General features: G+C 39.9%; 2 protein-coding genes across 2 annotated transcripts in view; both read right to left on the reverse strand.

The window, feature by feature from the left end:
- The window catches only part of LOC105279727 (basement membrane-specific heparan sulfate proteoglycan core protein), a 152,441-nt gene that overhangs the window by 37,272 nt on the left and 90,737 nt on the right, over positions 1-24,432 (reverse strand). Inside the window, exons 10-13 of the mRNA XM_026971812.1 lie at positions 18,660-18,767; positions 14,549-14,665; positions 12,962-13,075; positions 12,493-12,606 (exon numbers count right to left, since the gene is read on the reverse strand). Of these exons, the coding sequence (XP_026827613.1) occupies positions 12,493-12,606; positions 12,962-13,075; positions 14,549-14,665; positions 18,660-18,767 (453 nt within the window). The remainder of the gene's footprint in view (positions 1-12,492; positions 12,607-12,961; positions 13,076-14,548; positions 14,666-18,659; positions 18,768-24,432) is intronic.
- Positions 4,899-10,645, reverse strand: LOC109610993 (probable GPI-anchored adhesin-like protein PGA55). The gene has a single exon (XM_020031775.2). It carries the CDS (start codon positions 10,070-10,072, stop codon positions 6,407-6,409), a length of 3,666 nt encoding a protein of 1,221 aa, XP_019887334.2. The 5' UTR covers positions 10,073-10,645; the 3' UTR covers positions 4,899-6,406.

Genomic DNA, 24,432 nt, shown 5'->3' on the forward strand with positions numbered 1-24,432 from the left:
CAAAAAACTCACACGGACGTATTTTGTCGTGGCTCCATATATTATCCGAATTTCTAAATATACCATGTTTAAACTCAATTTTCAAGGTGTTCCCTAACGCTCACGCACTTTTCAATTGTTTTATAGTATTCAAGAGGTCAAAATCTATTAAAAAAAACACTATCCCTTTTACTTACACCTTTTTGGGCAGAAATCGGCACTTTTTTAACATCTTCCTTTTCGAATGCGTTTTCTAACCTTAAAATGCGTTGTTAGCACAAATAAAAAGACACGTGTCTAATGTTTTTCGATGTACTACATGTGTGCAAAGTTTCAAGAAAATCGGCGAGTGGCACTTGGGTAGTGTTACTTGTAAATGTAATATAAAAACTAATTATAGATTAATGTGAAAAATGCTAAATATCCTTTAATTTATTATACGCAAAAGTAATTTACATTTACAGACTTATCTGTCATTGGTAGAAGTTGAATGTATTCTCGAAAAAAGGATGTTAGCAAGTCAAAAGTGTCGACGAAAACCTTTTGCATATCCAATGCAAAATTTTATAATAATATGCCAGTTCTTCTATATGTTTTTAAAAAAAGGAAAATGTTTGTCGTTTTTAACATGAATATGCGAAGGGAGGAAAGGAAGGAAGACCGTGTGAACGGGGTAAAACCCTTACCGCAGTCCTCCTCGTCGCTGCCATCGAGGCAGTCGAAGACATTGTCACATTTACGTCGTAGCAGAATACAACCACCGTCCTTGCAACGAAATTCCCTGCTCAGATCGCATTCCCTTTTGCGTTTCGGTGTCCAGCGTGGATCGGGTAGGTCTGAGCGCACATACAGGCACATTCAAAGGAATTTGTGGCAAAGAGAAGGTGACATGGAGCATCGAAAGACGAAATTGAAGAATACGCTTGCAGCTACATACGATGCACTTACTTTCCATTACGTAAATGCGTAATGCGACTGTAGCAGCGAAAATGCAACAAGGAGTAAAACGAGGATAGTAAATCCGCAAATAAAATCGCAGAAATATGACAAATCGATGCAGTGAACACACGTTCTCGTCAAGTTCTCTGAATTTTCCACTCTTTTTTGTTGGATCTTTGGCAATTAGTGGACAGACATAGCATACAGGGCTAGAATGCAATCGCTGCAAGAACAATAAGGTTCGTAGAGGGCAAGTAATTCGGCGGCACGATTAAGGGCATTCTCGACAAGCAGCATTATTACATCCAAGCGTACGAGTTCGTGCGCAATGCAGCTACTTGTTTATGTATATCGATGCATGTAGGTATAGCGCAAAATTTGCAAGTTGCCTTATATTGTGGAGTTGTGGCGCGATTGGCCGGGTATACCGTCGACGACCACCTTGAATCTTCCGTAACGGAGGATTCGCGGGGTAATGCGTTTCCGGTGTGTCCCGACCCTTCCGCATTCGGGTGATACGATAAAAATGTCGACCGTCGTCGAGAAAACTGCTCGTCGAAAAAAAAGTAGTAGCTTCTCCAGCTACGATAAGCTGCCTCGATAAAAGTTTAGTGCCCGCGTCTCACAAGTATAATATAAATTCTCCCAGCTTGGTACAATGTAACAAATGTTACAATGTTCATCGGTTTGCTGGAAAAGCAACAAGACGACGAAGAATCGCCTTCTCGACTACAGTCGTCACGATCTGATCGTGAGAAATGCACAATGAAATGCAACCATCGCCGAGTGTGCATCCGTTCGAGCAGGTGAATCCACTTGTCTCGCGTAAATAAAAGTTTCTTAAGAAGATTTCACCTGAGCCGAACATTGCGGACGAAAACAGGTAACTTGCGGGACATCATTCCGAAGATATTTTCCAATTTTTACTTCAACAGCGCGGTGAATAAGTTGTACACAATAAACGTATAACGAATGTAAGCAATTGAAGCAAGTGGTATTTAAAAAAAGATACTTGCACAATATTATTAAAAATAAAAATCATTATGTAATTAGCAAATGATAAATTTAGAAACGCAGATAAAATGCGCTCGACTGTTTTTATCTTTATTTCGTTATTAATTTATCTTTATTGCATCATTAATAAAGTTGCCTCTCTTTAATAAAATCCGTTGACACAATCGGTCAATGGAAGAAGTTAATAATGCAAGCCGATCGAAGCGATCATTTTATGCCGATATTTTAAACTACCGAGGTGGAGAACACATTGAAATAATAATCCAGCCGTTTATTTAACGGGGCACTAGACGAGGTTGCACGAATGTATCGTGAAATGATTGAAGCAATGGACACACTGAAAAAGGAGCGTACTGGTGGTAGGCGAAGTGGTGTGTGTAGTGTCGTTAGCAGACGGAGGGCAGTCCTCGTCGCTGCGATCTGGACAATCCGGATGGCCGTCACACCTGTAGACATCCTCGATGCACTTGTTCCCGGTGGCGCATTTGAACTGGTTAGGTGTGCATTCCCGCTCTGTATTTTGTTTTGTTCAGCAGGGCATATGCGCAGAGAACACACATTTTTACACATACAGTGACTCGTGTACATATATATATGTATATATATATCTCTCGAAGCGAAAAGCCACGCACACACACCCTCAAACTTCTCGGAGCGAAACACTTTCGATACGATGATCGTCGGTTTCGCTTCTCTTTTTTCCGGCCAATTTGCCAATTGATAGCTTCTGCTGGTATTATCATGACATCACGAAAGCGAAAAGCTGCTTCGGGGACAACGAGAATATATTAGCTGGCGATTGCCAATTGGAATGGACACAGGAGGAGCGTAAGGACGTCATTTCGGCTCGTGTTTGTACAGCTCGTTTTGTAGGTTCACAATTGGATCAAATGTTCGTGAAGGATAACTCACTGTATTAGTTAATGCGGATTACGATGTCGCGTGCGCTGCGCGAAAAATGTGTCGTGACGATAAGTATAGCTTTCCTCCGCACGGGGATGGACTATGGTTCTACGGGAGGATACACGATTATTAGCTCCCTATAAATGTGTGTAATGGTCCGCTATTATAACGTCGTTTGTCAGCCAACGGACGATTCCGGTATTTATTATCGAACTTCGCGGAAGGAAGCACGGTTTCCATGCAGGCTCGATGCGTATAAAAAATAATGTCCTCGACCGATTTTTACCGATAAAATTCGATAGATAGAAAAAGAATAAATCTGATAAATAAGAATATATCAGAACGGAATATGTTATACATTAAAATATTATTAACATTGTATTTAATGTTATAACTGAACTATTGCGTGATTGAATCTTGCATTGGTAATTATACAATGCTCTAAGTTAATTGATATTTTGTTGGAAAGTTGCAATTTTATATACACGATAATTTGTACTCTAAATATTTTGTACTGCATTTTACAATATTTAATGTATAGAAGTTCAGAATATGGGAATGCAGTATAAATTATAATATTACTTACAAAATATATTTACTAAGTTTGCAAAGTATATATAATGGATATTTATGTGAAGACCTTTTTAAATAGAGATTTTGTTCTCATGTTTCATCTATAATTTATTCTTATCTATCATTTATAATTACTTCATTTAGATAAAAACTAACTTAGTAACATTAACATGGTTAGAATATATAATACGTATAAAACTTAATTTATTACTTTAAACTTAATTTATTTTAGAACAGTTTTATTCTGAATATTTAAACTTGAAATCTGTAATTAAATTTGTCTATTTTAATTGTGTTAGTATAGGATCCAAGTTTTATGTAAACTCTGTCATTAGAGTCTTCAATGTAAAATAAAAATCCGTTATTTAATGTAATAATGATGTGATTACCTCAGTGATAAGCGTTATCAGTAAAAGCAAAGCAGGTCAAATCGAAAAAATGGTATAAAGAAAGAGAGAGAGTTAGGTAAGTCGTAACTTCTATATGCTCTCACGTTCAAATCAAATATTTTTCTGTCGTGGATAAATTAAATGAAGACTGAATTAAATGAAGTATGGAAAAACCATTGCTAGACTGACCTTTCTGATACTATTATCGCAAAGTCATCAAGTATCCGTAATTTAAAAAACTGTATTAATAGTTATAAAATCAATAATAAAATGGATCACTTGTTACATAATAATGCGCATACATTAGCAACATTTTACAAATTATTTTAATGGGATTGTTTGTCGAATTGAGTACTGTAACAGCGCGAATAAATAATTCGCACACCAATTATTCGAAGCCAATTGCTGCGCTTCTGTAGGTAAAATTCTACCAGTCACTTGTTATTGTTCGAATCGTGTAACAATACTGATGAAACACAACAAAACTGTTATGTTTCTACTAAAACTTTTTTCAAACCTGAGCCGCGTAAAACGTTAAAATAACATTGGGTGATATTGTATCAACGAGTCATCCACACGCATGCATGTTTTTTCTTTCTCTCTTCTTTTCTCTTTCTTTTTCTCATTCTCATTCTCTCTCCCTTTTGCTCTCTCTCTCTCTCTCTCTCTCTCCTTCTTTCTCTTTCTTCAAAACCAGATAGTGTGAAAGGTATACATGTAATTATGTACCGCAAGAAAGTTCGTCTTCTGCCCTGGGGCAGTCGTCGAATCCATCACAGACCGAGCTCTTCGGTATGCAAGAGCCATCTCCGCAGGTGAAGTCCATGGAAGGGCATGGGGCCAAACCTACAGGGTATCACCGGCAGAAACAAAGACCCTCCAAATCAACGCTCGCTTCTCGCATTCCGTCGTTCAGCCGTCGCAATTTCAACAAACTCTCGAATTCAAATGTGGAAAATAGTCTAATCCACGTATGTATATATCATAACTGATTTATCACTTATTTAATTCGATGTATGATAATATGTCGAATTAAATAAGTATAAAAGAATATATATAAATTGAAATAATATAGAATGATTATATGTCATATTAATATTAAAATTACACATTGTGCTCTACTATTTTAGCTAAAACAATAATTTTACTTAAAGCAATAATTTATGATAATGAGAAATAATTATTGTTTAATGGACGACTGGAACACGCGAGTCTCCGAGGTTGAAGTTATGTACAAGCTATGAACATAGGATGAGACATTTAAAGCAGTTTTAGGCATGAGTAGAGGGCTCGTAAATCTGTACATAAAAAGCGTCTTTGGTAAAACGCGTATTTGCGCGACCAAGAGACTTTTTACACAGGATATTCTTGAAGCTTGTCTAAACACTTAAAGCATCGTGAATAAGCCCTTCGAAAGTGGTTAGAAATACTTTAATTATAAAAGTAAACAAAAATATGAGACAATCCGACTACGGTGTTTTTGCTATACAAGAGCAAACATTTAACGTTAGTCATATCCATTTGCATTATAAATCTTACATCTTTTTAAGTTTAAAAAAAAACTTTTCTAACTAGCGTTTCAAGATTCTTTATGAAGTCTCATATTCCTTTATTTTCTCTTATCGTTAACTCAACATGTTTGTAGACTATAGTGTACAATGTACAGTGTACAACGTACAGTATTTCAGTATAAGTGTTGTACTGTATTGTCATTATTTCCGGAAGTAACTTCGTATAATGTTATTGAGATTCCTCTTTCTGTGATTTATGGCAGACAAGTGGATTTGCATCCTGTTTCCTTGAGAAAAAACAAGAAAACGCGATGACGATGTCAAGAATGAAATCGATAAAATGGAATGATCTTCCTATATCTGAGAAGAGGATTTGCGCTTTACCATGTTGCGGATGTTTGATCAGCGATCAAATCGTTCTATGTATATAAGATACTGTACTCAACATTAAACATATAAAGATCGTATAAAGATACTGGCGGCCGATTGTCTGCAGCATGCTTGATGACTAACGCAGCCAGTGATTCACGCATTGATTTGGTTCCTGCAATCGTCAATTGCAAATCCTTTTTCAGATTGAGAAGTTTAGATGAGTGTAATCTAATAAAAGTAAGACACAAGATAATTTAATAAGAGATGAAATAATCTTCTTTGAAGTCCTCACAATGTGCACTTTAAGGATTATCTTATACGTAATTATCCAATTCAGTTTTGGCCATTTCGCTCTCTTTCTCTCTCTTTCTACAGGAGGCAATACTTTTTACAGCAAAGTTGGACGACACAACGTAAACGTGCATTTCTACTTTAAAGTACTGTTACCCGCGTTTCACGAGGGGTTCGTTTTGTTAACACGTTCGCCCAAAGCTGCGTTGCGCGTAATACGCGACGCGGACTCCCAATATTCGTCGCGATGCATCGTTACTCCAAGAGTGAGGAAGCGAGCATTTCCCGCAGCTTCATGGTAACATCGACATAAACATAAAGGATGAAGCACCCATCAGCTGAAAGTATAATTTCTCTTAATTCTGTTTTCCGCGATAGAGTATCTCAGCAGTTTCCCAAAGACGTCCACGTATTAGCCATTCTGAATTTCAATCTTCAAAGCCATTTTCTGTACAGCAGAAGATGATAGATCGAGCCCGAAACGACGTCGCGTTCGCTTGAGGTTTCGCGACGTATGTATCCGCTCTTGATCTGTCCCAGGCGAGAAACTTTGTACAGCAGAAACGAAGAACAGGACGCGACCACCCAGGAGATATTACTTCCTGTGCAGGGTGTACCTTCCAAGTTTGTGCAATTCTCTTCGTCAGTACCGTCCAGGCAGTCCTTCTCACCGTCGCAGACGCTCAGGGCGTTTATGCATCCGCCGTCGCAAGGATGCTCGTAAGGGCTGCATTCGTCGGACGACGTGACTTCAAGATCCTTTGAGTAGTCAGGCTTTCCAATTTCTCCGTTCATATGCTCCCTTCTTTTGAAGTCTATGTACTGGCAGTCGATCTCGTCGCTCGAATTGGGACAGTCTGCCGTGCCGTCGCAGACTTTGTCCTCGTCGATGCACGTGTACTTATCGCATGCGTGCTGATTCTTATCGCAATGTTCAGTCTCGTAATCCTCGGTGGCCGATGTGACGCCGTTTTCGATCTCGTTGTCCTCCTCAGACGACGTCTTCTCGTCTCCGTTTTCTTCCTCTTCACTATCGAGATCCGAGATTGTATCGTGCGTAATACCTTCTATTGCAGAATGCGTAACAGCCTCCCAATCCCAAGACTCGAACCAATCCCAAAGAGCTTCTTCGCTATTCTCGTTGCTTCTCTCATTCGAGATTAATTTATCTGTTGTGCCTCTCTCGTTACTTTCTTGGCTCTTGATCGTGCTGTACGTTATGCTTCTTTCTTCGTCATTCGTCTCGTCATCCTCTTTACTGACTACTTTCCAAGATGACGTAGTACTGACCAACGGGAATTTTTTGTTGGATTCGTCATACGTGGAAGTGAAATCATTGCTGGGAGAGACACTGTAATATCTCGTTTCTTTAGTTTCCTCTTTTTCTGTAGAACTGCTAGTAACTGGAAACGATGTAACATCTTTATTGTCAATCGATTCTTCGTCAGGTGTTTCTTCATTATTGCTTGACCAGAAACTGTCAAACCAGCTACTTTCAGTGGTAGTTGTAATCCTCACTTTAGATTTTCTGAGACTTTTTCCATCGGACGCCGTTGATAAATGAGACGTAGTACTATCAGCGATGAGATTCACATTCGTTGTTCCTTCAGATTGAAGTTCTCGAGTACTGTCTTTTGCAAGATGTTCAGTGACGGATTCATCAACGCCAGAGGATTTCATCTTAAAGTATTCCGTTGTAGTTTCATTAGTGGTAAACCAGTCGCTCCTACCAGTTCTTCTATTCTGACCATCGTCAGCTTTGTCGTACCGTGGATCATTACGAGAAGAGTCTCTTGACTCTGGACTATAATCGTTGCCGTAATCGACACTCGTCGTCTCGACGGTCTGCCAACGTACGGTGGTGTGTTTCTTCTTACGATCTGCATCGTGATTTTTCTGCCGGTTCTTGGATCTGTTGTTCTTATGATCATTACGACGACGGCTATTGCGCCTGCGCCCGTTGTTCCTTTTGGTTCCGTTTTCGCTTAACTGCGTGACGATTTCTGGGTTGCTCGTTGTGGTCGACGATGGTTTCGACCAGTTTAAGAACACGTCGAAATCATTTTTTGATTCTTCTTCCAGAGTCTCCCTGGATTCTCGCGTTTCCTCTGACAGAGAATACGTGCAATTATCTGCAGTTGTTGAATCGAACTCTTCATCGGAACTTATTAATCCAGAATCTATACTGTTGTTGGTCTTTATTGTCGTCAAGCTTTCGTTATTTTCATGAAATTTTCTAGAGAGCTTTGATTGCTTATGCATCTTATTTGGACTACAATCTCCTTTGCTTCGATCGGGGTTTCGCTGGATTGATGTATAACTCGAATTCGAAAGATTTTTTGATATTTTATCGATACTCTCAAAGACTTGGTTACTTGTTGGGATATACCGAGTCAGTTCTACATTTGGAGAATGAGATTCATACGGCAAGCTCTCTATTTTTATCAAGGAATAATTGATTTTTTTTATCTCTGCTGTCTCAGGTTCCGTAACAAATATTTCAGGAGCAAATAGAATGGGTTCCTGCGTTGGATCATATGTTGTGTTCACCAGAACATCCTTTTTAATTTTTTTGGAGCTCTCAGTTACAGGGATTGGTATTTTAGATACTGTAAAGTTATATTTATTATAATAATTTAAAAAATTATGATGTTTCTTTATCATGCGCAAAAAGTAGTCTTTCTTAGTGGCCAAATCGCTACTTTTCGTTTTGATGTATTTTTCTTGTGTATTTCTTTCTCCAACATTTAAAGTTCCGCGTGCTGCATAAATATTTTTCGAAGTGGTATCTTTTACAGCAGCGTCAGTTTTATCAATTACATCATTTCCAAATTCTGTTGTCGTTCTCATTGTAGTGGTAGATGAAGAATATTCATCATAATGTTTCTGATTAGTGGAGCCATGCTTTCTGCGTGGACTTTTAGACGGATTTTTTTTAGAAATTGTTCTGTTTCTGCGATTTGAATTTTTCACGCTAGAATTCCTTGCAACATTAGTGTCGTTTACCATATTTATCGTTGTTTCAGAAGTTGTCATGTAAATTGTCTCATTCAAAACCTCACTAGTCGTTAAATTATTTCGATGCAATGCAGGTGCTACTTCGCTATCGGATCCATAAATCGAATCATTGATCTGTTGAGTAACAGTGGTTAGCTCTTGTTGAGTCGTTAAAAAATTACTTTCCGTGCTAAGCATCTCCTCATAGGCACTTTTCATAACTTCTGTTGTGACATTTTCGAAGCGATGTTTCCTTTTTATATTATTAAGATCAGTATTATTTTTGCTCGAGTTGTTAATTTTTGTCACTATTTTTCTACCAACTTTCTGGTGCCTTTTCCTCGATTTCGATTTTGTTGCATTAGTGTTATATGCGTCACTGCTCTTCTTTTTCGCTTCTTTATTCGAGGAAGTATTATTTCTGGTTTTAATATCTCGATTTTTCGTTTTAGAATTTTTTCTTTTCGTATTATTTTTTCTCTTTTTAGAATTAGAGAAAGAATTAACTTTTGTTATGTTTGAAGTGGATACATTAAATGTTTCCGTCGTATAATCAAACTTGCTGGTATTTGCTATGCTACTATTCGTTTTCCGCGTGCCATTATCATGATCATTGGCAGGTTGTAAAAATCTTTCGACTGTATTTCGGTTGTCTTTCAATGAAGTGTTATGCTTCAATATCAAGGATCTTACGACGTCATCAAAAGAACTAAATATTTGAGACTGGTCAGTTAAATTTCGCAAAGTGCGATCGGTCGTCGAATAATAAATTGTGGCATCGTTCGTATAATTCTTCATGCCAGATTTTCTTTTCAGAGATTTGTCGAGTTGTACGTACTCCCACTCCTGTTGCAGGGACGAGTTGTGCTGGTTACTTTTCGATTTGGGTGTAATTCTTGTCAAATATGCCAAAGTATTCTGCGGTATGGAACTTGAGAATTGTTCTACTTGAGCTTCTTCCGGAAATGCTTCCATGATCGAATTACCGATTGTCACTGCTGGCTTAATGGTAAGTCGATTGGCGCTTTCTGTCGTTTGGGGTTGCGTATTCACATTCTCTCGACGTGCTGTAGGATTTCTTCTATAGAAAATTGCGGCTGGCATCGTCCGTGCGATCGCGTCGAACTTTTTGGCGTTAAAGTTTCGCCACGAGTGCTTCTCTACGGTGATGCATGATTTTGCGATAAGCGTGATTAAAAAGGAATCTTCGTGAGAAGAAAGGTGAATATAATGGCAAAAATGTTTGTCGGAATTCTCAGAAGCTACATTTGAAAGTCAGCACGATCGATAAGGAACAAGTTGGTTGCGCTTGGTTATTTTAGTGTCAAACGTTTTATTATTTACTGCGCTTTAAATTGCAAAAGTAGAAAAGTATTGGCAAAATTCAATTTGTTACAACACTGGCTACAACACTGGTTACAAGAACCGAAGTTACCTTTTTTCTAAAAATATCTATCTTCCAAAAATAGTTAATAATCGGGAATATATGTAGATTTTTTGCGAAATATAAGTAGTATATTTGGTACGCAAACCAAGAACCGTTAATTTCTCTTTTTTTAAACGTGTTCCAATTTCAGTGATTCTAAAATGATTATTAAAATTTCATACAATATATATGACAGCGCGATACTATTTTATAAGTCTGATAAGCGCTATCGTATAATATTAAATATTAAAAATTAGCTAATTGCTAACATTAGAAGTGACACCTTTACTGAATGTTTAATCATGCAAGATGATCGTGTGTAGTATATGTACGTCTGTATCGTATATAGAAGAAAGATAACGGATAAGAGTAAGTGATGTGACTCGTGTAGAATGGTATAATTACCGCAGTCTCTCTCATCAGAGCCATCAGAGCACTCGTTCACCCCGTTGCACTGCAACTCGTAGCCGATGCAGCGACCGTCCGTGCAGCGGAACTCAGCTTCTCCGCAACCTGCTCCATACACCACACTCATGCGCATTTAAAGATGCATTTTGCCCGCTGACGCGCGTCAGCCATGTCCCACCCCCATCCTCAGGATCACTCATGATCCTCCAACAAGCCGGGGCTTCGAAGCAAGCCCTTTGAAATTCCGAATCTCCCGTCCAAAATACGTGTTCAGAAAACGGACTAGACTAGACTAGTTACACAACTCTTACGTACTTCTGATGCATATGTAAGGCCGGTCAAACTATGATCCACGTATGGTTTTCAAATATACCATCTGGACGGTAGAGACGGATGTTCGCACCTTTACCTGATGAGATGTTTCAAGGTGTGCTGTTTGCTGCGCTGTTAGTGCATGTACGAAATGAAGGGAAGAAAATGGAGAGTTCATGAGCAAAGGCAACAATCCACTTTCTCAATTGAAGATAAGTCAACCACGATAAAGTAGTGTAAACCTACTGTCGTTGATATGTGATTAATTTGTCTCCGATCGGCGGCGAAGATTGATGCATTTGGTGCATTTTCATTGACGTATTGGCCGTAGGATGTTGGACCTAGTTTGCTCAAACGATTCGCTATGAATTAATAATTCCTGCAGCAAAACGGGACCGGCATCGTTAGGAAATAGCAATGTCATAATTTACGTAATAGTTTAAATACATTATCGGGATAATACTTGAAAGTTGTCGTGTTGCTCCGATCGTGCGCTCGTGCGCACCCTGATTTAGGTTGCCGAACCGGGATTAGGTGAAATGGTGCAACGACATTGGCTAAGCTATTTTGGGGAAAGACGTTATTTTCGGCATTGCGTGCACCAGGCGTAAAGTTCGGTCAGCGTGGAAAATCGTAAATCGAAAGTCACGCGAAGCGTGCCGGACTAAATTAAGTTTACACATTCGCATTACAGAGCGCAATGGCGTATTCAACGCTGACCTCTCAAATTGCCCGTCAACGCATAATTATGTAGAGGCACAAATGCACGTGGCGCAATTTTCGTTTACGCAAATTCCCTATTCCGATGCAGTGAAAGAACGTTCGCGATGAGACAAGCAAAAAGGAAAAGTGTCGTTTTCCTAAAATTCGAAAAAGATCGCACGATTCTTGCGATGTTATCCGCGATAGTTCTCTACAAGTACAAGTTCCAGGATCGAATGAGATCACTATTAGGTTTACTCGCGAGATTTATTAAAGTGCTTGTTGCTAAGTCTCGTAGGCGCGTTTCAGATTTATTTAAGCTCAAGCGCCTGTCTTGAGCGTTCGTGAGTAATCGCTACTTGACAAAAAGCATCGGTGTAGACTCATCGCGGCTTATTGCTAAAACCGTTGCAGTAAAATTATCATTGCATGTGCAAAAGTAATTATTATCTTATGTCATCTAGATTAATCATGAACGTGCCGCAATGAAAGATTCAACGTCATCGATGATGACGTTCAAAGATTATAAAGGCGGTAACGAATTGAAATAAGTTCAGTTCTGTAAAAATCCGTATTATTAAAATCTCGTTGGTGCATTCTGTGCGAATTGTGCTGGGGAGTATAAAAATCGATCGCGTACACGTTTCAAGAAGCAGGGAAAAGTGAGCTAGCTTACCGCATTGGTTCTCGTCTTCGCCGTTGCGGCAGTCGGTGACTCCGTTGCAGCGTTTGTCAATGCTTAAGCAAATACCGTCCAGACAACGGAACTGGTCCCCGCTACAGGTGGTCACTGAAGACAATAATACAAAATCGTAAACATAAAATCGTTATAAAAATTTGCGACACAGCCTACGTGATAGAAATCATCTTTTACCATAATATACATATACCATTATTTTATTATTTATTTTTAGTAAACAGTAAGCAAATATACTGCGGACTATAAAGTGATTTAGCTTCTCCTAGTCATTATATTTGACCTATGATGATAACGACAAAGAAATTAATTGCATAATTTCTGGAAAATAATAATTCGTAATTCAAATACAATCTAAATAATTAGAATAATTGAAAATAATTATTAGGCTCATTTTATTCTTAAATTTGTTGTGTCGCATGTTGGAAAAGAAAAGAAAATAATATACCGTTGCAATTATACTCGTCAGAATGATCGGGACAATCGTTTCGTCCATCGCATCTTGCATTTTTACTGACGCACGAGCCACTGGCGCACTCGAACTCGTCCGCTCGACATCGTGCTATTTAAAAAAAAGATAAAAAATAAAAATATACATAAATGAAATACAAGAGAGAAAGAGGCCGAAAAGTGGATAAACCGATAAAAAAAGAGAAAAAAAACATGAAACAAATATCCTCATTGGTGACAGCACTTTTACAGCGATACCTTGATTTAGTTAAAAGTTTTTATTCCCTATTCGAAAAGGTAACAGAAGAGCTATCGATAGAAATTTTTTTCGGTTATTGTCGCAATATGAATCGGTTACCGTGGTATATTCGATTTCGTGATATCAATAATCAGTTGAGTACATGTCACATCCAAAAATATTTGATGGCACGCTTTAGTTAATTAAAAACGACAGCCGTTTGCAAAAGTCCACTTGACCTACAGTAAATATAGGCGTTACGTTGCATCACGTTACTCGTTTGATGATATTCGCATCATAGTGATTCTGATTTTTCTCGTATCGCAGTAATGTGACATCTGAAAACCTGTCATTAGGAATAATAGAAAATTCAATCTTACGAGCTTCTTACAAATTTCTACAGAATGTAACAGTTCTGTAAGAAACTATATGATTTGCGCTGCTCCAATTAATGAATCTGTTCGTGATGTTCGTGATCTGGATGTACCGTTGCTTCGCATAATATAATAAAACTGTTCGTTATTTGCGAACGTTAATTATTTTGCAGAATTAGCGAGCGCCGCACGCGCTACCGCATATCCATGAATAATTAAGAATAAGAATCGCTGTCACGCTGTTGCAAGCACGAACACCTGTTCATGCGAGTTTCCTGCGTAATCTTGTGACGTAACCGAGACGCCGAGATGCGTTAAATTATCATGCGTTACTTCCTAATGAGTTACAAATGTGTGTGAATGCTCAAACCGCATGCTGTGCAGGCGTCGTTCACGCAGGGGAAAAAATTCGCGTGGTCCCTCACCCGAAGATGCAACAGAATTCATACCTACCTCGTACCATCGCGGTATGCGTGTTGCGAAACGCTGCGGTGTCTCGTGTACGTGTGTGCGTGATGCGTGTTCATTGTGAAATCATGCAAACGCGGGAACACGAGAACGATGGCCACGAAATGCAATCGAATTCAATTTTCTCGATTTGTAAAGTTTCACGAGGAGGGAAAAGGGAAAAAAACCAATTGAACGGTCGTTTAAGCTCCTCGTCTCGTGTCCCCGTGACCACTGGCGTCGGAGTTTCATAGTGACCATGCTCGCCCGTGATGCTGCGTTAACAATTACGTCGGCCATCATGTTCACCCATAATATCCGCGTTTGCATACGCCGCCCATATTTGTCACGATATTTTTTTCTCGAGCAGTTTAACAAGTCAAACGAGTTCTTGTTCTTGTTCTTATTAAATGAGCAAAGGTCATGCACGTGCAGCACGGCCATTCCGACGCGAGTAGGTGATTCACATGGTTTGCATGAGCGTGGCGCCTCGCAGCTCGTTGGAGTAAATAACGACAATTCGTACTCATGTTGTGACAATTTTGTTCATCCATTCCATTGACACAGTCCATGGTTCCGTCACAGCGGCGTGATAAGGACAAGCAATAACCAGGAACGCATTCGAACTGGTCTTCCCTGCAGGCTGTAAGAATTGCACTTAGGCTAATCTGGGAAGATTTATGACGCCGGGAATGGCACGATGACCCGGCTGATGCAGGTCAATTCGAAAGATGACACGTACAAACACATCTAAGAATGACGTTTATTGCACTGACGAAGATTAGACATAAACTGCCGAATGGACGTAACACAGAGACATAAATGGCCTGAGGAAGCACAACGATCGTCAACAATGAATAGCGTTTCATCGACGAGTAAATCAAGCTGCATTCCTGACTGATGTTCACGGATGGTGTTTGAGAACAGAACAGACTCATTGAATTAGATTTCTCCGTAAGCGAACAGGAAGCATGTAAGTAACGCCCAGTCAATCTTAGGTCTGTTCTACTCAGCTGCAATTAATCTTCCTGTCTCTCTTTTCTTTCTTTTCCTTCCAAAATCGAAACATTCGTATGCTCGTTTCAAATTAGATACAGAAAATGCAGCTAAAGGAGAACAGACCTGAATGAAATCTAATCCCGAGACAGTTGTGAGTAATTTGGTGTTTCATCCGAGATTGTTAGGATACGTCAGAGAAAATTCTAACGTGGAACCTTGAGATGTAAGACAATATAAGAGAAGTTCCTGAAGAATTAATTAGTGGTCAAGCGAGGGAGCGCACCCGAGTTCTAGGCCATTAATTAGCACGCTTTTGATGAAATTTCATGGAAGAGATTATAAATGAATTAAGAGTTACGGTCAATCACCGTACCTGCCGCTACTGTAATTTACGGCGACGATTAGTCAATGACTAAAGAACCTGGAAGAAACCTGTTCGCCACGGAAAGACATTGCGTGACGACCAGTAGTAATTTTTTTATATCTAATCACTGTCAATGACTGTTACTGCTCGAATATACACAAAGCAAAGGATTCGCATAAGACAGACATAAGTCTTTCGCAAGCACGAACTCATTAGCAGCAGTGATTGAAATAAAGTGTCAAGTTCTTTACGAATAAAAGCGAGAAAAATAAAAGTTTCTGCAGTTTCTTGTAAAATAGTAAATTGTTATTCGCGAGAAAGCTTTAAAAAAGAAAACGAAAAATTGGTTAATAATTTAGTTAGACTGTTATAATATAGGTCATAGGTCGATGAGTCACGTGTCTGATATAGTTTGTAACGTTTTTATAACGTTTTGCACGATTTTGCTGCACTTTTGTCGCATTCTTGTCGTTCTTACTTGAAATATATATCGTGGTCTCGCTAAAACATTTCGACCACGTGAAAAAAATGGATTTAGTACAACAGAATGATGAAAGCCAGAATCGAAAAATTACTGAAAAATAAAATGGCACTTTAACAGCGTTCAAACCGCGACGCCAAAATAAATAATTCCCATCCCGTCGCATAAAATGGTGGTGTAAAATTACGAACTTTTGGTCATGCCCGCTTAATTGTCGTCGAATCGAATCAACGATAACGATTCATCATAAAAGATTCATTTGTTACGGATTTTCCGCAGCACGAGAGTTACCGATACAAGTGAGATGAATCGCGCTGTCGTACTGTAAAAGTTTTAAAATTTTTTCGCGACTTTTTTTATTTGTCCTAAAACGACATCCTAAACGACGATTATTCGAATTGCGCGCTTCAATGACGCACGAATGAGAAAGAGCAAGCCGCTTAACAAAATAACAGCAGGAGATTCTGCGATCCCTGACATCAGTGACATCATCTTAGGTTCAAGGCCTGCCCCGAAGCCTCGCCTATTTGACGATTGAATTGCAAACGAACCGCGAGTTCAGCAATCCGCTCACGAGTTCGCCGCTCGCGGCGATTCGCTCACGCATCTGAACAATCTGAAAGTGACCCGCCGAATATGAATATACGTATTTGAGAAATTGGCGGGTTAACCATACAACCGTAATTTCATACTGATTGCGTACTAATTAATCGAGATCCATACCACGATACAAATGCGTAATATTGTGTAATCTTTTTCTCCATTACAGGAAATAAAAAAGCCTTCCAACATTACTTATCGTTCAGAACTCGAGATGTGTCAAGTCAGCTACCCCTAAAATATTATCCGTCCGCATCGTGCGCCATATAACACGCCACATAAAATTTCAACGCGGACAGAAACAAACATAATCTCACGCGGGGATTTAGCTTGACGACTCTCGCGAGCGGTCTGACACAATTTCGCGACGGGGCCGATTCTCGCGGAGTGGAACGAGAAGTTCGGCGGGCGCGACGCTCCCGTCACGAATCAAAATTGGATTAAAGCGGTGAAAATGCGAAATTCCGGGGCAGAGCATGACGGAAGGGCCGGTACCCGACGTTCGTGGGCAACGGCCCGCCGAGATTAACGTCGGATTAAAATTGCGGCTGGTTATTAGGGCGGATTAATAAACGCGAGTAAATCTCGTTCGACAAGGGGCCATCCCGGATTTGATGGGGGGACGAGGGGTGTACCTCCTATCCACCCTTCTGTTCCCTTTATTTTTAATCGCGGTTCTCGGCGTTATTAACGTCGCTAATGAGCTGCCTGATAGTTTACGCCGGAGCGTGAATAAGAATTCTGTCAGCGGTTGTTTCCACCTCGATCCGGATTTTCGTGCGCTACAAGTCATACCTGTAATCGCAGCTTCCGTATAATAAGCGTATAAGCGTTACATAATTACGTCAATACGACGCACACATGTAAATCATCGAGCGTGTTGTCCTTCATTGCGGTTATTTCTGTTAATAGATTATTGCCACGTGGAATTGCGGTCGCATCGATGAATACTGATGCACGATTGTAAAATAGTCAAAACTGAATAAATCCTTTTGCGTTATAACGTAAAGCGGATGTGATGCTTTTTTTCCGGCAAATAACTCGTGATCGATATTATTAAAATTAAAATAACGTGCAAGGTAACCGTGCAGATTTAATTTTCAGTAAGAACAGTGAAAAAAGCATTCCTGCTCGAATTACGATCGTAAATTCCAACGGACTCGTTCTCAGCCGCGTATCGCGACTTACCGATCTTCGATGCCGTAGACGTAGAATGCTCTCCTCGTATTCGACTCTTAAAAGAAATTAGGGCGTAACGACCAGGCGTAGTTAGCGATGCGCACGATCGTACACGGCGAGCCGGTCATGAAGCGTGCCTTCGCAAAAGACGACGGAAATAATAAGCTGACGTTGGTTAGAGTGGGGTAGCTGGTCGACAGGGTTGGACAAAGAGGGAAAACGGATGTCGATGTCACGGGTGCAACGGCCTTAAACGCGAGGCCGAAGAACGCCATTACTGCCACCATCGTAACTTTCCGCTACCCCTATCTTCTTTTTTCCCCGCGATCACGCTATTGTTATTGTCACAGCTATTATAATTATTGAGCTCATCGTAATACCGCCGAGGCCCATTCGTTTCGCAGTCGCATACAGAGCTCACGTGCAAATGTTAATCGACGATAAGTAACTCTGGTACGTGCATTCGTCGGTATTAGTGACGATTTCGCGTGAAGATACTTGCGAATCGGCAAGCGGATCTTGTAGATTTATGCGTGACCGAATGATCTCATTATCAGAGTTATGCGACTGATTTGCGACTTTTCATATGACAAATTCGATATCGCAAGTTTGTCACGTTCATTATTTGTTCCTTTTTGATAAAGAAGCGTTTGATGATCATTATTTATCAATCTTAAACGCATGCAATTAATATGTGCCTCTGGAGGCATATAAAAATCGTCGTGTTCTACTCGCGGCAAGTTTCGCGTTTCGTACGAAGGGGGTTAATGATATGAAAATTGTGAATGCTGTAAAGGCGCACGAAAGTATATAACTCCTATATTAATTCACCTAACGAATACCTTTCACATTAAGTGGGTTATAAAAGAACTCATGAATTCTAAAGCTGCACCCGTAGGCGCCTAATACCCGACACCACTATTACAAGTCCAAAGTGACAATTTACATGCGCATGCAAGTAAACCACAATAAGCGTGGACAGTACTTTCTTTCGGATATGGCAACAATACTTACGGCAGTTGTGTTCATCGGATCCATCGTGACAATCTTGCACACCATTGCAGTATTTGTTACTATCGATGCACTGGCCGTTTCTACATATAAATTCGTTCGGAGCGCAAGCTGAAAACAGAAAAGAGACATCTTCTTATTGCAAACAATTTTATGAAGAAAACATTTAAAGATATATTTCACATACGTTAGACAATGTTTATTTGAATACGTTTCTCTTTAAAGGTAAAACGATTTAGGATATTTATTAATCCTGAACACATTCATATAACATGTTCCTCTAGAGATATATAAAAATCATACATATTAATAAATCGTAAATATGCAAAAATCTGATGGTCTCTGAAAGTACTAGATAAATACTTGTGCAAAATGCAACAGCAGTGTGGTGTATTATTAACAAAATATTAAAAGTTACATATATTAAAGTTATGTAAACGCACTTGATGTGTGTCGCATTATTCTCAAATTCTCGAGTGTTATTTGTCGATAATTGATCAGCTATCTCGACTGCTAGAATGTTAGATTCCCTTTTTCTTTAGAATCGAGAAGTGGTTGAAAAAAGTGGATGAAAAATCGTTTAGTCTCAAATATTGAATGTACAAGCGCGTTGAGTTCGTGACGAATTTCGGAGAAAGATTCGCTGCGCGACACACTCCTTTCGAGTGCTCGCAAGATTCTTCGGATAGAAGAGTGTGCTATCTCGTCTCACAACGCATGAATAAGCCAATAATGGGAGTCGGTTGTTTAATATAAATTCAGAGAAGATCGCACATAGCGGCGGATAAGATTTCAAAGGTGCAGCAGTTGGCAATAAGAGGCACAGCTAGGGTTGCAAGATAAGAGGTTGTAGGTCGGATAGCGCTTTACTGCACAGACATCGCAGTCCTCCTTTTGTTCCTCTAGCTTGCGTCGCTTTTAATTCCAGGAATCACAGACGATCTTTATTATTTTTATAAAACTGTAAAGAAAATGAATTTATTTGTAGCTTGAAATTATAATGCAATTAACCTGGAAAGATTTCTGAAGATTATAAAACAACAGCTTATGAAAAGCTCAAATCTTTTTCTTCACGAGAAGAGTGCGCGATGGGGAGGAAAACAATTGGAAAAAAATAAGAAATTTTATACAATCGCCTGAGTTTCCGTGCTTTTCATGCTTTTGCTGATGGGTATCATTTTCATTATTGGATTTCACCTCTCGATTTCTCCGCGCGGTTATTGACTTCCCTCGCATCGCACAAAGCCAATTACTAATTGTCGAGTGATACAGTCAAATAGTCAAACCGCAAACACAAATTTTTCATTAGTCGCTCGCGCGATCGGAGTTCGATGATCGGGCACCCGGGTTCGGATTTCGAAATCAGGAACACGCAATCGCTCTCGCACAACTATCCCGTTTCAAATAAACATTCAGCCTCTCGCGAATCCGACTCCGATTTCATAGGCCGGACGCGTGTTCGTTCGTTTCCACTCGCCGATCGACGTAGCACAGTCACGTTCCCGGTGCTCGAGCCGCGAAATAGCATCTCACATTCACACTTGTCCCATCGACTAACACGAAGCACCACTTGCGAGTGTCAAACGCGTGAATACAAAAATGACTGGATAAATGTCGAACATGAGGAATAAAAAGGGAGACGCGATGCCGTGGTGTCCGAATAATAAAATTCAAGCGACACCGATGCATCAACGAGTTGAATAAAGTGCAATTTCGCACGATACGCAATATCATAGGAACTATTATTGCGAGAAATAAAATAAATATAGCATGCAAGCGTACAGAGACGAATATATGCAGCTGTACAGCGCGCGCACGGTTGTTAAAGTTATATTGTGAAAATCAAAATGGATCGCCTGATGTCCATACTGTATCCTTATAAAAAACAAATATTCACATTTTCACATTACAATATTCACATATCAAGTACGAGAATTTCCATGCACAAACGCTACGTGCATCTCGGGAATGAACAGACCTGGGCAGGTGTATTAAAAAGCGCCATACGTAAATGCTCGCTAACTACAGAACCGTATGTGCCGTTGAATCCCCTGAAACTGCATAATTAAACGCACGTGTCAGTAAACCGACGCTCGACACGCGCGAAAAAAAGGAGCTAAGGGCCCTCTAGGAGGGCAGCCTTTGAAAATCGTCGGGGGGTGGTGAAAAAGGGGTAAGAGGGACGAATCGCGCGTGGAACCGTGCCATTTTATCTCGAGCATCTCGCCGGCGAGGCCACAATATTGCATTTGCCGCTCGAATTGCGCGGCTCTCGATGGAAGAAGACAGCAACGCGGGGCGGCGACGGCGGGTTGCCCGGGGTTGATCAGCCTGTGTACTGACGGCCCAGGTATGCTTTGACATCGGAGACTGTCATCCGATGGCAGTGCTCGACGATGAATCGCGCACGGGGTGCGAACAACGCTACGGCGCGATGCAGGCGCGACTGGAATGTCTCTTGAAGTCCTCTCAGCTCGGGCGCATTACGCGTCCTGGGGCGGGCTACATCGTCGTGCAGGTATCTCACGTTACTCAGGTGGCCACCGAGTAGCGGAGGCAGCGTGTTGAAATTCGTACCGGGAACGAGAGCGTGACTGCGCGCAATGCAAATCAAACCGCCCGGGTTTGTTTATTAAACGAGACTGCACACCGCACACCCCCTTTCCCGACAGATCATCGGACCGGAAGCGCCGTAAGTCAACAGGATCCTGAACTCGGAGAGTCGGTGCACCCTCCGCGGCGCGTTTCCTGAACCGCGCCTCGTACCGAGGGACTTTCGCGCACGAATGTTCACCGCCAAGAGTTCTCGCCAAAGTTCTTGGATACCTTAAGGGGGGATTCGTTTCGATTACAAGATACTACGTAACTGACCGAAAACAATGTAAATTAGTTAAATAGAGTTAACTTGTGCTTTTTACGAGGAATGTATTTGCTAAGCAAATAAAAATTCGTGATAAAAGCGAGCCTGATTGCTGCAACGATTTTCAGATAAATTACATATTTTTGTTCAAAACGCCAATATATTTTTTTTAATCGTTAACTCTATTTTATTTATTTATTGAAGCTCTGCTCTGTTTTTATTTTAAGTCTCCCAATTTAAAATGTCGAGTGGATAAAATATTGAACTCTTATAACTATTATACAACTGACTTTTTTAAATGTCATCTTCGAGTTCGTGACACTATTTTAAGAAAATCTGACATTTGACTTTTCCGAGAACACAATATTCTGTTCATATGAAATATTCATCACGAGATATGAGTAGTGACAAGGAGCGAGAAAAGGTTAGTTATTTTCAAGATAGCAAAAATAAAATTGCTCTTTTCTTTACCTTTTGTATAAATTTTTCAGTTATTAAATCACTTATAGAGATTATAATTGATTTAATAACTGACGAATTTACATAAAAGATATTTACCGATAGATTCTATATTTTTAGTATTTTTTTAGTTTCTTTGTACATATGAAAAATCATACCTTGTTTTAACAATACCAACAAAATCTGTATACGTGCGTGTGTGTTGTGTCTAATGCATTAATTACGTTTCTTGATATCTCGAAACACGCGTCCGCAATCTCGTTAGTTCCACGAGCTTTGTCTGCTTTTCACGAGCGTTCGGCTCCGTTGAAAGCTGCACGAGCTGTTGCACGCGATATTAATGTCGTCGTTACGATACGTCTAAAAACCGGGTGGTCGTGACAAAAAGAAGAACGGACAATCTGCGGTGCGCCCCATGCTGCTAGCATTACGAAGAAGCAGTGTCCGACACACAAGCAGAGCAGACGAGCCAACTTCCTGCCGCCTGTGTCCCGTAAATTTAAGGAGAGTAAAGTAATTAAGTCGATTGAACGCGCTCTCACCACATTTACGAGATTACACGGATTACACAACGTTTTCGTGTAATCCGTGCATGCGCCGGAAGAAGTGTGTTCCACTTTTGAAGGAATTTGCAAATTAACCATAGCGAGGGCGAGCGGTGCGAATCAATAAATATTAATATATCGCATACCAGAGTTATATTTTTCATGTTTTGGGTATTCTGGGTCATTTCTAATAAAAATATTGTTTCATGCATGTGTTTGTTTAAAAATTCATTTCTCCGCTTATCTTTTTACCTTTTTTTGTGATATAACTTACACAAATATCAAATGTCTGACTTAATGCTAAGAGACGGACACGTTTGTTAAACGTTTACAACGTTTGATTACAGAAATATAAACATGTTTGCTGTGCATAACAATGTGCAAGATAACTGTTTTTTCCTTTTAATTGACTGTCGTACAATGATTTCGTTAATGTCGCGCGAAAGAAGAAAGAAATCAGTTTAACGTACTTGACAAATATATTAAATATTAGTGTTAAGTTTTCTCATTGCAATTTTCTATCACCAGCATATCGAATTAATGTTTGGTGCACAGGTTTGGTGTACATTTAACCACAGCATTCGCCAGTTTACTGAGGCATTTTCGTGCCTTCCCATGAACCTGCACTGCATGTCGTTTCACAGGCGTCTCTTAGACGCTTTTTGTATTCTTATAACAACGACTTCAGAGCGTGCACTTTGAAATAGAAGAACGCTAGCGCGTCTGTGACCTCGCTGCAGTTATCGTCGAGAGCCATTCTAGCCATAAATTACACGAATAACTTCCCCGCACGTCGTATACCTTACCTAGCATATAAGGTCTTTGTGGATGTCCACCTTGTGTGAGCGCGTTAATCGGGAAGAAACCGCAGAGAAAAGCCATGGCAAATAGCAGCTTCAAGATTGAAATTGAGAAACATGTATGATGAAAACTACTTTCATAAACGCCAATTGCATAACATAAGTAGTATTATATAAAGCGACTTACTACGAAAAAGAGATTTAGACCATACATTTGTCGTCCAAAATTGTTATATAAAATAATATATTCGTATAATTTATTATATGTATGTATACATGAGGTAATGCATTCACTTTCATGGATCCACGAAAACATAAAAAAATACGAAATGCTGTCTTCTCAGTCAGTTGTCTGGTTTTCATGTCAAATAAATATCGCGCACTTGAAAGTCTAGGAAAACCGCGATTTCCGAACTTTTCCGATTTAAGCGCATTAAGATTAATAGCTATAAAAGAATCGGCCCATAAAAATGTATATTGTAAACATGGATCTTTAGAACGCCCCGTTAACTCGGGGGTGACTACGGCGCGGCTCCGTCTGTGCCTATCCCGCCGTGAAAAAGCCGCGCAAACTTTCCCATTTGCCTACTTTACATACGCTCCGTTCGCCGCTTAATATTTCACTCTCGCGGATTATCATCTTGTTCGTATTCCGGCGCGGATGTCGCGCGAAAATCCATTTTCGTGGACGTTGTAAGTTGTTTAGCACGTGTGGGAAAGAATTTATCAATACATTAACACGTACGATCATCTGGAAACCAAGAGAAAATCATAAAAGATTTCTCTATCTGATCATCTCCTGAGCATTTTATTGGAAAATTTAGAGAAATGGCGAAAACGGAATGTATTTAATAAATTAAAGTGTACGACGCTCAAAGATCCTCAAGGATTAATTTGGATAATGCATGTAAATTGTATATCACATTGCTCGTGCTGGTTCTAAGCAAATCATAGAAGTTTGCGCACTTTTGCACGCGGCAGATTGTATCGGGACGTTTAACCGATCGTAAAGAAGGATTTGTCGGTAACGTTGTGTGTGTGAGTGTGCTGACTACTTTCATTAATCGTTACATGCGGCGTCGACCATGACGGAGCGATGAATCCGGAAATCG

This window comes from Ooceraea biroi, chromosome 8 (genome assembly GCF_003672135.1).
Source record: "Ooceraea biroi isolate clonal line C1 chromosome 8, Obir_v5.4, whole genome shotgun sequence".
In the NCBI taxonomy this organism is placed as follows: domain Eukaryota; kingdom Metazoa; phylum Arthropoda; class Insecta; order Hymenoptera; family Formicidae; genus Ooceraea; species Ooceraea biroi.

Bases quoted from the DNA above. Each gene is read 5' to 3' on its own strand.
- LOC109610993 (XM_020031775.2), bottom strand. From the start codon at position 10,072: ATGCCAGCCGCAATTTTCTATAGAAGAAATCCTACAGCACGTCGAGAG.